The 14,484-nt window shown below is 36.2% G+C and overlaps 1 protein-coding gene across 2 annotated transcripts in view; it reads left to right on the top strand.

Annotated features, from left to right (window-relative positions):
• The window catches only part of CPSF3 (cleavage and polyadenylation specific factor 3), a 62,231-nt gene extending 48,005 nt beyond the window's left edge, over nucleotides 1-14,226 (top strand). For both annotated transcript variants that reach the window (XM_027850439.1, XM_027850440.1), the window contains 5 exons: nucleotides 5,573-5,667; nucleotides 8,374-8,461; nucleotides 8,764-8,833; nucleotides 13,244-13,340; nucleotides 14,040-14,226. In XM_027850439.1, coding sequence (XP_027706240.1) covers nucleotides 5,573-5,667; nucleotides 8,374-8,461; nucleotides 8,764-8,833; nucleotides 13,244-13,340; nucleotides 14,040-14,141 — 452 coding nt within the window. In that variant the 3' untranslated portion in view covers nucleotides 14,142-14,226. The remainder of the gene's footprint in view (nucleotides 1-5,572; nucleotides 5,668-8,373; nucleotides 8,462-8,763; nucleotides 8,834-13,243; nucleotides 13,341-14,039) is intronic.
• Nucleotides 14,227-14,484: the final 258 nt, after the last annotated feature.

Genomic DNA, 14,484 nt, shown 5'->3' on the forward strand with positions numbered 1-14,484 from the left:
TTGGATAGCTATACACCCGCATACATGCTAAAGGCAGTGGTACTTCTTAAAACTGCTCTTCCAAAAGTCAGTGAGAGAATGGTACAACGGAAGGAGTACTAGATTTGGAGTCAGCCAATTGCCCCTGTTTCCTCATCTGCAAAACAAGGGAATTAGACTGGATGACCTTGGTGTCAAGTCTAGCTTTAAGTTTCTAATCTTATATCCTTTTATCATGAAAGGTAACAATTTGATGCAAAGATTTATTCTAAAGCAACATATGGAAAGCCTTTTTTTTGTGATTAATAAAAAGATTCTGGGGGCAGCTAGATTGTGCAGTGGATAGAGCACCAGCCCTGGATTCAGGAAGACCTGAGTTCAAATCTGGCCTCAGACACTTGACTCTAACTAGCTGTGTGACCCTGGGCAAGTCAAGTCACCCCATTGCCTTGCAAAAAGAAAAAAAATAAAATAAAATGACAATAAAAAGATAGGTTCTGGCAGGGTTGGCAGTCCCTAATAAAGCAGACACAATCTTCAAATTTTAAAATTGTGCTTTCAAATCTTTTTTTTTTCCTTTTTTCTTTTTCAAAAGATTTTGCACCAGGCCTGTATTTTCAATGTTATGGGCAATTCCCAGTGAGGAAACTTTCTCTATCATTGCACGTTGTTATCTATTCTTCAGCTTACAGTCTTACAGTCAAAAATACTCTCGGGGAACTTGCCCAGGGCCACATTGCCAGCTTTTTGCTAGAAGTAAGTGTAAGTCTCTCTGAGTCCAGTTTTCTATCTGCCACCCCACCTCACCCCTCTTTTCAGATAACAGCCTTAATCAGCAAGCGTTTATTAGGCACCTATTCAGTGACACAAAAAGTGAAGTAACAATATAAAACAGCATTTCCCAATGAGTTTGGCCATAGAAGACTTTGGAGCATAAATTCTGTTTGGAGTGGGGGGGGGAGGTGTCACTGTTTAGGATGTGAATCCTCTCATAATAGAGTTTGTAGGAATTTTTTTTCCAGAACAGAGGCATTTAAACCTATTTTCATACTAAAAATCTGCAACAAACTATTTTTTAAAATTTCTATATAATTCTATCTTTAGCTGAAGGCCTACTCTAATACTTGTTGATGACATGGAAGTGATCCTGGGTTCTCAAAGGCCATGGTAGATACTACTAAGCTGGGAAAGCTTTTAATATGGGCCTAGCAATAGATTGTTTCTGTCATCTGAAGACCAGTTTAGCAAAATTTGGAGAGGCTCCTCTGTAGAAGATTGACCTGCAAGTGATCTGATGCTTTTTTTTTTCCAGCTACAGCTACTCATGAGTACTGTCTAGTGAGTCTTAAAGGGACTATATTAAAGGTCTATACTGATAGAGGGAATGTTGACATCATTGAAATTACAGTTTGTGACGTAGCATTCAGATTTTCTTAGGGAATCCTCATTCATGTTGCATGAAACACCGGTCTTATATGACATACATTCGAAAGCAGTTTTGTAAGTTAAGGTTTAAACTAACACCTTGCATCATATGCCACAACATTATTTAAATGGTAAATGACCTAAATAAGAAAAGTCATAGCATAAAAAATAATTCGAGAACAAGATTCACAGGTATGGCTAGAGAAAGAGTTTTTAATGAAACAAAAGATAAAACTGTCAAAAAGGTGAGATGGATAGTTTGAATTACATGAAATTGGAAGGCTGTTGCATGAACAAAATCTATATAACTAGAATAACAAGAGAAACTGAATGGGGAAAAATATTTAGGTCAATTATCTCTAATGTCCAAGGTGTATTAAGGAACCAACACAAACATATATAAGACCAAGAGCTACTCCCCGATGAATGTGGCGAAAGAATGTGAACAATTTTTAGAAAAATTGCAAATTATTCATCTTATGATAGATTACATCTAGACACTGATAAAAAAAGAAATGCAGATCAGAACAACTTGGAGGTTTCACCTCACCCTTAGCAAACTGACAAAAATAATACAAGCAGGCAAACTAATAGGTTGTTGGTAGGACTGCAGATTGGTCCAAACATTCTAGAAAGAAATTTGTAAACACACTGTTTTTTAAAAGTAGCTAACATTACCAGACACTTTGAGCTAGATATCATTCTGACTGCTAGTCATTATACCCCAAGAAGGCTAAAGTTAGAAAGGGATCTTAACAGTTCTTTCAGTGATATCAAAAAATTATAAACAAAGTAGATAGACATCAGTTGGGGATTATCTAAACAGATTGTGCTACATGAATTATTAAAATATTCTTGAACTGTAAGAAATTATGAATATAGGGGCAGCTCAGTGGCACAATGAATAGAGCACTGGCCCTGGATTCAGGAGAACCTGAGTTCAAGTCCGGTCTGAGACACATAACACTAGCCGTGTGACCCCTGGGCAAGTCACGTCACCCCATTGCCTAGCCAAAAGAAAGAAATAAAGAAATTATGAATATGAAGAATTTAGCATGAGAATTGATTCAGAGTGGAATACACAATGTCTGCAACAATGTCATTGAACCCAGGAACCCTATAACACTGAATGCTGTGTGTTTTTAATGACAAAGCTTTGCTCCAAAATAAGAAAGTCAACATTCTTCCCTTCTTTATAGAGGGGAGTGTCTGGTTATAGAACATTGCACTTACTGTCAGAGTCTGTTTATGTATTGATTAGTTTTGCTGACTTGCTTTCTCTTTTTTTTATTTGTTTTAAGGGATGCTTTACTTTTCCCCTTTACTGCTTATGTTGGAAAAAAAGCACCTAAAGTTGGTGCTTCCATTTCCTCTTCTCTCACTTTCTCTTCAGCCCTTTGCAGTTGATCTTCTAATCTCATTCCTCAACTAAACGTGCCTCTTACCAAAGTTACAAATACTCTCTTAATTGACAAATCTAATGGCCTCTTCTCAACTATCATCTTTGACTTCTGCAGCATTTGATTGTTAGCCACCTTCTCTCTGTATTTTCATGACTCTTCTCTGTTCTTCTCCTACCTGTCTGACCATTCCTTCTCAGTCTCTTATGATAGATCTTCATGTTGTGCCCGTAAATGTGGGCATCCCCCAAGGACTGCTCTGGATCTTATTTTCTTTTCTCTTTATATTCTCTTATTTGGTAATCTCATCCATTCCTGTGGGTTAAGTTGTCATCCCCATGCAAATAATTCCCAGATCTATCCATCTTTAGGTGGACTTTTTTAAACAGATGTCTCATGAGCATCTTAAACTCAACATATCCAGAACAGCATTCATAATTCCCTCTTCCCTGCTCCCTTCTGTTTTCTGAATTTCCTTATTACCTTTGTGCCCACCACTATCCTTCAAATCACGTAGATTCAAAAACTTGCTATCATAATCTTTGACTCCTCTGTCTCACACCTCATTCAATCAGTTGCCAAATTGTTTAATTTCTTTATCCACATCTCTCACATGTGTGCTTTCCACTCACACAGCTACTACCCTCATTCATAGTCCATGCCTCAAATCATGCACCATCTTCCACTCATCAGCCATGATAGTTTTTCTAAAGCATAGGTCTGACCACATCTTCCTTTTATTCATTATAACTCTGGTGACTTTCTCTTACTTCCAGGATCAAATATAAAGTCCTTTGTTTGACTTTTAAAGGTCCTCACAATCTACCAGTCTTCTCTCATTCTTCCCTTTCACCAACTGAGTGATCCACTCACTGTTGGCTATTCTGTCCACATGGCTCCATCTTCTATCTCCATGGCTGTTTTCCTGTGCCTGGAATGCTTTGCCCCTCAACCTCCAGTTCTGAGAATTCCTGGCTTCCTTTATAATTTGGGTTCTAGCACCACCTCCTTCAAGAGGCCTTTCCTGGACCCCTTAGCTACTAGGACCATCTTCACTAAGATCACCTTCCATCTGCTCTATTTATCTTGTGTGTGCTACTTTTATCTATCTTGTCTCCTCTTTTCAATGTAAGTCATGTAATTTTTTTTTGTTTATTTAGAAATTAACATAGAGCCTAACACGTAATATATGCTTATTAAATGCCTACTGATTAATTAATCAATAGAAATTCAAAATAATTGAGTAAATGGGTAGAAAGGAAAACTATTCTATATCATTATTGTAAAGTCACCTTCTGTAGTGCAGAACTTAGTATAATAATATCTGTCCTGAACTCTGATTTAGGAGATTATTTACTCTAATTTGGCAAACATTAAGTACCTATTGTGTGCCAAGTATTATGCTAAGAGCATAATACATAATACAAAGAAAGAAAATAGTCCCTACTGTCAAGGAGATCATAATTTAATAGGAGAGATAGTTTGCAAGTATTTTCTAATAAGCTACCAAAAAAAAAACCTGAAAATAATCTCAGAAGTAAGGTATTAAGATTGAGGAGAACTGGGAGACACTTCCTAAGTTTGTAGTAAGACTTCATTTTTAAGTAAGTTTTCCATAAGATTTTAGCTAAGACTTTAGAGGCAGAGAAGAGAGAGGAAAGAAAGTATAGGGGATCGCCATTGCAAATGCCCAGTTGGTAGAGGACTTTTTTTGTTCCTGAAACAGCAGGGAAGGCCAGTGTCAGTGGATTGAAGGATATATGGGAGGAAATAAGGTGTAAGAAAACTGAAGAGTTAAGAAGGGGCCATGCTGAAAGGAACTCATTATGAAATAATACATTATCCTTATGGATAATTTTGGTATGTCCATATGGGTAGGAGATACATTCTTAACCAACAAGGATAGAAACAATTGCAAAATATATAATTACATGGGAAAAGTTTTCAAAAGAAGAATTGTAAACTATTAATATATGAGAGACTATGCCAAATCACTAATGATAAGAGAAATGCAAACCAAAACATCCCTGAAGTTTCACTTCACACCTAGCAAATTGGCAAAGATGACAAAACATGGAAATAGTCAAAGTTGGAGAAATTGTTGGAAGATAGACACACCTGATACATTGTTGGTGGAACTATGATAATGCAATCATTTTGGAAAGTGATTTGAATTTGTGTAAATATAATGACTAAAAATGTTCATACACTTTGACCCAGAGATTCCACTTTAAGGTATATATTTGATCCAAGGAGTTCAGTGACAAAAAGATGGGCCCTGTGTACATCAAAATACTTATAATAGCACTTTCTGTGGTACCAAGGAACTGGAAACAAAGTATGTTGCCCATCAATTGAGGAATGGCCAAACAATCTGGTACCTGAATGTTATGGTATTACTATGTTATAAGAAAAAATAAATATGTATATAATGAATAAGCATGGCTCCAAAGAAGAGATATGAGAAGATGCTTCCCCCTACTCTTTTGCAGAGATGAGAAGTCCATAGATGTCAAACACTGCATATATTTTCAGATTTTTTTTAATATACTAATCAGTTTCCTGGTTTTTTTCCTCTTCTGCTATTTTTTTACTTTTTTAGAATATTCTTTGTTTTATGGGATAGCTCTGAGAGGTGGAGCAGATATAGGTGATATAAAGTCAAGAAGTCAACAAATTCCAAAGCATAGGCATAGAAACTAAACATCAGGAAAATGATTAACAGAAAATGTGTATGTACATTATAACCAAGTTTCCTTTTTTTTCAGGTGATGTAGAAGAAATTGACATTCAGCAAAAACCAGCTTTGAAAGTGTTCAAAAATATTACTGTAATACAGGAACCAGGCATGGTAGTATTAGAGGTAAGCATAGTAAAAAAAAAAAGATTCACCTTAAAATTAGGAAGAAAATTAGACAGTTCCATGAAATTAGAAAAAATTAAACATTTTTACCAATATCAGCTTTCATTCCCTGGCTACTTTAAATCTAAGTTTCTGTAGTAATAACTATAATAGGAATGATTGTTACACAAAATTTATTTTATTCACACATAGTTATAGCACATTTAAACTCACAATTCCATTTCTGCTTTCATGCCACTTCATTGTGTCTCCGGTTATCTCAGTCTGTATTGAAATGCTCCAGTTGTGGAAAGGTTTTCATAAGTTCTCTCATGAGGTGGTGGTGTAGAACGAAACAGTGCCAAAACTCCAAAAGAGCTAGTAATCTTTGACTTTGATGTCCATACTTTCTAGTAGTGGAATTTCAACTAAATTTTACAGGATAGTAGGAAACCAAATAAAAGGGGAAGGAACATTTATGGAGTTTAGATCATTTGCTTCTGATTTTCAAGATGCCTTTACTTTTTATTCATTTTGAATTTTGTGCTGAAAGAAAACCCTAGAACTAAGGATTCTAGAATGGTCATCTGGCAGTTTCATTCACATTTTCTCAAGCATATACATGTCAGTTGTGATGAGAGTAGAAGTCAACCAATGAAATTCTCTAAATTACTCTTCCTTGGTTAAATAAGTAAAAGGAACATTATGAAAAATGTAGTCCTATGAGCAGTTCTTTTGACAAAATTGATTACTAATATGGTTGTGAACATTCTATTATTTAAATATATAGATATCTTTGGAGAAGGGAACAAAAATTCAGTTATAGATAGACCAGATAATGAGCTATGGAAAGTCTGAATGGCATTTGGAAGAGGTGAAAGATACATTGTCCATAACATGGTGCTTTTAAATACTTGGAGGCACCATAAAGTGTAATATACATACATACATGCATGTATATGTGTCTATATATGTATATGTGTGTGTATGCATATATACATATATAAAATAGCTGTGATTGGCTATAAACAGCTTGAAGGGGCAACAACAGCTTGGTTAATGAGGTGAAAGGATCCTTTTTACTGAGACAGCAAAGTAGAGATAATAGCGTGGAGCTCATGGTGATACAAACAGAGCATTAATGTCCAAAAAAGGAGGAAAAACTTAGCTATTTTAGAAGTTTTTATAAAGGTATTTTTCTCTATTTCTGTTCTACTTTGAAACAGATAACTTTTTTGTTATTTTGCCTTGTTTGGAGTTTTTTTTGTATATGTATTCTGTCATATTTGTTCTTTTGCTAAAATCGCAAGCCTTCTGTAGCAGGAATTCTTAGCCTTTTTTTTCCTCTTATGGACCCCTTTGGCATTCCATTGAAGCCTATAGACTCCCTCTCAGAATAATGTTTTTAAATGCATGAGATACTTAGGATTATAAAGAAAACCAGTTATTGGAATATAGTTATCAAAATTAAAAACAAAGAACAAATTCATGTACCCCAGGTTAAGATCCCCTCTGCTAGAACCTAATAATTCAGTTTTCTGAACCTAATTTAATTTAATTTTTTTGTATTCTGTTTTTTTTCTCAATTGAAGAGTGAGAGCTTCAGAAACGGCCAAGGGCCAATTCATTTATCTTGCAATAAATTCAGTTATTGTACACAATTCAGGAATATATTGGACTTAGAACTAAAATATCAGGGTTTCCTGCATAAATTTTTTTCAGAGTGCCTTAAGTCATTTGGGGTCACTATGCTTTAGATAATTAAAGAGAGTAGATTGAATGACACTAAAAGACATCATGTTGACTTAGATTTGAAATAGTAAGCATCAGAAATTTCATGTAGCACTAAATTTAAAAGTAGAGTTTTTAGGTTTTTCAGCATCCCTATGAGAATAAAAATTAGTAGTAAAAATATTAAATGAGAGTGAGTATGGGGTTATAGATGGAAAGCTAGCTTCAGAGTCAGGATGACCTGGACCCATACTGTCTTTGTGACCCTGAGATGTCACTTCACTTTCAGTGTCCTGGACAACTGATCTGTCATTTGTTTTTTGTTTTTGTTTTTTTTTACTTTTTGTTTTTTTGTTTTTTGCTTTTTGGTGAGGTGATTGGGTTAAGTGACTTGCCCAGGGTCACACAGCTAGTAAGTATTAAGTGTCTGAGGCCAGATTTGAACTCAGGTCCTCCTGACTCCAGGGCTAGTGCTCTATCCACTTGCAACTTTCTTTATAAATGACAGATAGAGGGGCATCTAGGTGGCGCAGTGGATAGAGCTCTGACCTTGGAGTCAGGAGGACCTGAGTTCAAATCTGGCCTCAGACACTTAACACTTACTAGCTGTGTGACCCTGGGCAAGTCACTTAACCCCATTGCCTAGCCTAAAAAAAAAAAAGAAAGAAAGAAAGTTACAGTCTGCATTGGGAGGAAGTGTTCCCTCTCTGTACAAATATAATCACAGATCCTGTCAGTCCCAAAATGTATTAAACATTTTTGAAAATTAGAAGAATCCAAAGGACTAAGAACTACTCTACATGATACCCAAATATTCTGTTCCATAAAATAATCCATTTCCTTGTGGGGGAGAGGGAGAAGGGGGTTCCAAACTAGTTGTATTACTATAGAGATTCATCAGCTCAGTAAAAACATTAGAACCAACAGTTCATTAATATGTGTAGTGGTGGTTCTGGTCATTGTAGTCCTTTGTTAATTCTACTGTTTGTTTTGCAGTGGTTAGCAAATCCTTCCAATGATATGTATGCAGATACAGTAACAACAGTGATCCTTGAAGTTCAGTCAAACCCCAAAATACAGAAAGGTACAAATACATTTTTACAAAGTTTTATCAAATATTTTAATTGAGAAATGTAATATATTTATTATAATATACCAATATGTTAGACAACCAGTATTTGTAACTCACAAGGCATAGTCTAATAATATGATCATATATTTTGAAGTAGAAGTATCTTTAGAGGTAGAGGTCGTGGTTCCTCATTTTGCAAATGAGGAAACCCATCATTGTGGGGTGGAGGTGCTACAGTTTTCTAATTCTCTTATTCTTGTATTTATTTGGAAAAGGAACTAAATCTTTTTTTTTTTTGCTTTTTTTTTCCCCAGGTGCAGTACCTAAGGTATCAAAAAAAATAGAAATGCACATTTACAGCAAGAGATTGGAGATTATGCTTCAGTAAGACTTTTACATCACTCGCTATTGTTGAAATTGAATGGTTGAAATAGTGTCATTTAGTAGATTTGGGATCTAGTTCCAGTTCTGTCATCAACTAGTTTTGTGGGTTTGGTAGGCCGTGGTATAGTAGAAAGAGCACTAGATTTGGAGTCGGAGGACCTGGGCTTTAATCATAGTTCTGCTACTATTATCTGCCTTTGTGACTTTGGACAAATCATCTCTCTGAGTGTCTGTTTCCTCATAATGAAGGGAAGGCTTAGATGAATCTCTGCTTATGAAATCAGTGTATTAATACCTGCCTTAATCACAGCTTTTTTATATTCAGTCAATGTTAAGTGCTTACCATGTGCCTGACACTGATAGACACTGAAGATACAAACTCAAGAAGAACCAATCTCTGCCTTCCAAGGCACTCACTTCTACTGGGAGGGGAAACAACATATACAAATTCATAAATATCTCAAGGAAATGAGAAAAACACCATGGTAAGGCCTTTTCTAGAATGTGGCATTGAGCTGAATCTTGAAGGGAGCTGAGGATTCTAAGAGTATTCTAGAGCACAGCCAGAAGATGGAATGGCTGGAATGGGAACCAGCAGATGGGCTAATTTAGGTGTAATGTAGAGTATGTAAGAGGGGATAATGTGAAATTAATCTCGAGAGGCTGGAGCCAGATTCTCCCCGAAGTACACTAAATGACAAACAGCATTTTGTATTTATCCTAAAGGTAATATGGAGCCAGTTAAGCTTCTTGAAAGGGGAAGTGACATGATATGTACTGTATTTTAGAAATATTAGTTTAGCAGCTATGTGGAAGATGGAATAGATTGATTACAAACAGGAAGACTAGTTAAGGATAATATTGAAATAGTACAAGTGGGAGTTGATAAGTGTCTGAACTAGGGTAGGGACCATGCCAGTGGAGAGAAAGCATTGGATATGAGAGAAGGTGGGATCTACATACTGCAAGTTATTTGGGAGCTGAGGAGACTGGGGAGAAAGAGGGAAGAGTTGAGGATGGAAAGAATGGTGGCATTGTGCCCTTAATAAAAATAGGAAAGTTTGGCAAAGAGGGGTTTTCAGAGGGAAGATACCGAATTCCATTTTAGACCTGCCTATGGGATATCCAGGGGGAGATGGACAACACAGTTGATATTATAGGATTGGAACTTATGAGAAAAGTGGGACTAAATATATAGAATTGAGAGTCGTCTACAAGGAGGTGATAATTGAACCATTGAGTACTTGATGAGATCACCAAGAAAGACTATGGGGAAGGCCTAAGACAGAGCTTAGAGGTTTTCTGCAGAGTTTCATGAATGCACATTTATAGAATAAAAGAATTCTAGAGTTGTAAGACACTTCAGCAGAACTCTAGTTTATACCTAAAAATGGATCCTCACTGTAATATAGGCAAAAAGTGACATCTGGCTTCTGCTCCAAAGACGGGGGAATGCCAAGGAACCACATTTCACTTTGGACAGCTTCAATCAAGCCTAATCTTTCTTCTTCACTGTTTTCACCCACTGGTCCTCATTCTGCTTTCTGAGATTAAGCAGAATAAGTCCAGTTCCCCCAACACCATGATAGCCTTTCAAATATTCAAACATAGATGTCATGACCCCTATGAGACTTACCCTGTCCAGGCTGAACCATCCCCACTTCCTTCAACTGATCCTCATATGATGTAGACTCAAGACCTTTCACTACCCTGGTTGCCCTCCTATGGATGCTTTTCAGCTTGAAGGTACTAGTAAAATGTGGTACCCAGAATAGAACAAAATATTGCGTGTGTGAAATGGAGAACAAGGTACGGTTGAACTGTCAACTAACTTACTATTCCTGCAAGCTGTGTCTCATGATGTAGCTCAGGATCTCATTGGTTTTTGGTCCCTGTGTCAAAAAAGAGACTCAAGTTTGTAGTCCACAAAAATGGTGTTCTTTTTCTGAAAAAACTTGCATCTAACCATGCGTCTTTGTACTTCTGAAGTCCATTTTTTAAACTCAGATATAATACTTTTATCCCTGTTAAATTACATCTTCCTAGATTCAGCCCAGTGTTCTAGCCTGTCAAGATGTTTTTTAATCCTGTCACCTATATTGTTAGCTGTCCATCCCAAGTTTTTGTTGTCTGAAAATTTGATGTGCATGCTATTTATGCCTTTACCTGATCATTAATAGAAATGTTACACAGCACATGTCTGACCATAGGACCCGTGTCCACCCCATTGCAAACCTATTCTAAGGTGATATCAAAACGTTAATGACTACTTCCCTGTGGCCATTCAGCCACTTCCTAATCCATATAATTATACCATCATCTAACATATCTCCATCATGGAGATTACATGGATTACACAATGGAAATTAAAAAGGCAGGAGGGATTTGTTAAGGGATTAGGTGATGGGGAGGGGTCCCTTTTATGGTTAGGTGGTCAGACATCCTGGTCGTACTGCTTTCTGACTGGCTAGCTATTGTGGTCCTGTCTTGGGCTAAATGGATGATGTTTTGTAGTTGAGTACAGGAACATACATGTTCAAATATGTGAATTGGATCTGGGGGCCTTTGGTGTGGTTAAAGCCAGATTATGTGGTTAAATCAGGATATCCCTGCTGTTCAGTGGAGCCCATAAGGAAGTTAAAATATTGGAGATGGAGGCAGCTTTATTAGGATTCCATCATTAACATTCCTCACCAGCCTCAACTCATTCAATCAGTAAGCATTTACTAAGTATTTTCTAGATGTGTGAAACAGAGAATACAAATACAAACAATTAAACAATCTCGGAGCTTTAAGTTCTAACTGAGAGAATACAATTGTAAAGAGAACAATCAAAGCCCCTCCTGACTTATCCCCTCCTACCATTCCAGGCTCCTTTTACTTCATTCCCCAATTCATACTCTTCTACCCAGTGACTCTGACCTCCTGGCTGTCCTATGAACGAGACACTGGGTATTTTCTCTGGCCTTCTCCCATGCCTGGAATGCTCTCCCTCCTCTACTTACTGACCTTTCTGGCTTCCTTTAAATCCCAACTAAAATCCTGTCTTTTCCTGGAAGGCTTCCCAACCCTTCTTAATTCTGGTGCTTTCCTCTGTTAATTATTTCCTATTTATCCTGTATATAGCTTTCTTTGTATCTGTTTGTGTGTTTTCTCCCCCATTAGATTGTAAGCTCCTTGGGGAAAGGGACTGTCTGTTGCCTCTTTTTGTATCCCATTGCCTAGACAGTGCCTGATGCATAGTTGGCTCTCAGTAAATGTTTATTGACTGATTGGTTATGCTATATACTTGATTATCAGGTTTTTTTAATAGTGGAATCACTATTACAATCTGTCTCCAAGGGACATGTTATATAATGTTGAAGTTGCATTGTACTTCTCCTTTTTGCCCTTCTAAGTTCATGAGTAAGGGGGTGGAAGGAAGCTATTTATTCTAGTAGAAATATTTATATTTGAATGGAAACACTTTTAAATTGGCAATAATGGGGCACCAGGTAACTGCAAATTTTAATTATGTTTTGTAAATTTAGTTTAAGACAGTATATTTCCCAGTGGCTTTTTAAAAATATTTCTCTGCACAAAATGGTTAAAATTTTTTGTACTTAAAATACTTTGTGTATTTACCTATTAAATTGAAAATTCATTCATTGAAGAGCTATGGTCTTACTGTTGTAAAAACTGAGATCTAAGCTTTTCCAGCTTGAAATAATAGTAGTGGTGGTGGTGCTGGTGGTAGTAGTAGTAGTAGTAGTTGACATTTATGTCATGCTTATTATGTGCCAGGCACTGTGCAGATGCTTTTGAATTATTATTTTATTTGATTCTCATAACAAGGTGCTATTATCCCCATTTTATAGGTGAGGAAACTGAGGCAATCAGTGTTTAAATGACTTGCCCAGGGTCACATAGGTGGTGTCAGGCTGGATTAAGGCTTTTGTAATACCACTACTCTAACCACTTAGCTGATCTGTACTAACTGGTGAACTGACATATCAGCCTTCTCTCCTTAGATCGAACTACAAATCATCTCCTTGTCACATTAAGGAATGGGAAGAGCACTTCAGTAAAGGCCCAAGATTATATCCATATATGAATATTTGTGCTTTTGTCATTTTAATATCTACTACTTAAAAAAATCACTACTGTTAACTTTAGGCTTAACTCTGTGGCTGTTAAAACCAAACCATCTTAATAAAACTAATAAAATTCATCAAGCTCAATTTGGAAGAGTTACCCCCAATTGATGGTTTGAAATATTTGCTTAAATTCTGCTTTGGAAATGTAGGCTAGCTTCAGTTTTGTAACTTTTTCAGACTTTATGAGGTGTAGTTTTATCAGCTTACCTATAGTTCTGCTTTTTTCTTTCATCTGATAACTTTTCAATTTGATTTTAACATTTTTTGTTTGAAGGGACATATTTGGGGAAGATTGTGTAAGTGTCAAAGAAGGATCCGTTCTAAGTGTCACAGTGGATGGAAAGACTGCCAATATATCCTTGGAGACACGAGTACGTATATTTGTTGAAAGCAGCCAATCTACTACAAGTGATATTCAGATAGTTTCTTAAGCACGGATAGGACATGTAGGTTCTCATGATCTCTGCAAATTGAGAACAGATTTTAATGTATACATATAAGAACAGTTCTTATGATTTAATGTGTATTTGAGGGGAGAATATCCATTGCTTTTTCTGAGCAGTGAAATTTAAATTACTTTGCTAACCCAAAAAAAGTGTCATGATTTTCTTCAGAAGCATCTACATGGATATTATTGATTTGAAACTAGATTTAGTGTGAACAGTGCTGATTGGATTATCACATCCATTTTTCACTAAAATAATTTATCATCATCCTTGGGGGGGTACAAACTAAATTAAATCCCTAGGGTGCCATTTGCATCAGAACTTTGAAAAAATAGTAGTTCTCGTAGGACTTTAAATGTATTATTTAGCTTTTCCAAAATCGATCTCTTTTGACATTCATTATGCTTAGTTTGTTATTTCTTAGCAGGATTATAATAAATCTCTTACTGAACCTCTCTATACAGAATGCCCGAAAGTTTACAATGCAGCTGAAGTTTTTTGATAATTGGCCTTAAAATTATCTTCACCCATACAGGAAATGTTTGCTACTTAAGCTGATATTGATATTTTCTCTTATATTAACTACGGACTCTAACTTAAGGTGTTGTGTCCATTATCTTTCAGACAGTGGAATGTGAAGAAGGAAGTGAAGAGGACGAGTCCCTTCGAGAAATGGTAGAACTTGCTGCACAAAGACTCTTTGAGGCCCTCACACCAGTTCATTGAAAACTATATTTCCATGTATATTAAAATATTTTTAATCTTTGGTTCTGTTTCCATTACTTCAAAGAAATAAAATACTTTAGTTTTCCTTGAGTAGCACACATACTTTCTGACAGAAAAATGTCTTGTCTACTCTTTGGATATCACTAATATGTTATACTTCAAGGTTTTGTGGCATCAATGCGAACTGCAACCTCTCTCCACCTTATGTGGTCATCCTGAATTTCTTTTGCCAAAAACATATTTATCACATTGTGGCCAACCTTTAGATGATACGTTATTTTAGAAAGAAAAATACAAGTTCTTCCAACCAAGTAGCTTCTACTAAAGTTATTAGAATTTGCCA

This window comes from Vombatus ursinus, unplaced genomic scaffold (genome assembly GCF_900497805.2).
Source record: "Vombatus ursinus unplaced genomic scaffold, bare-nosed wombat genome assembly UNPS02009062.1, whole genome shotgun sequence".
NCBI lineage: Eukaryota > Metazoa > Chordata > Mammalia > Diprotodontia > Vombatidae > Vombatus > Vombatus ursinus.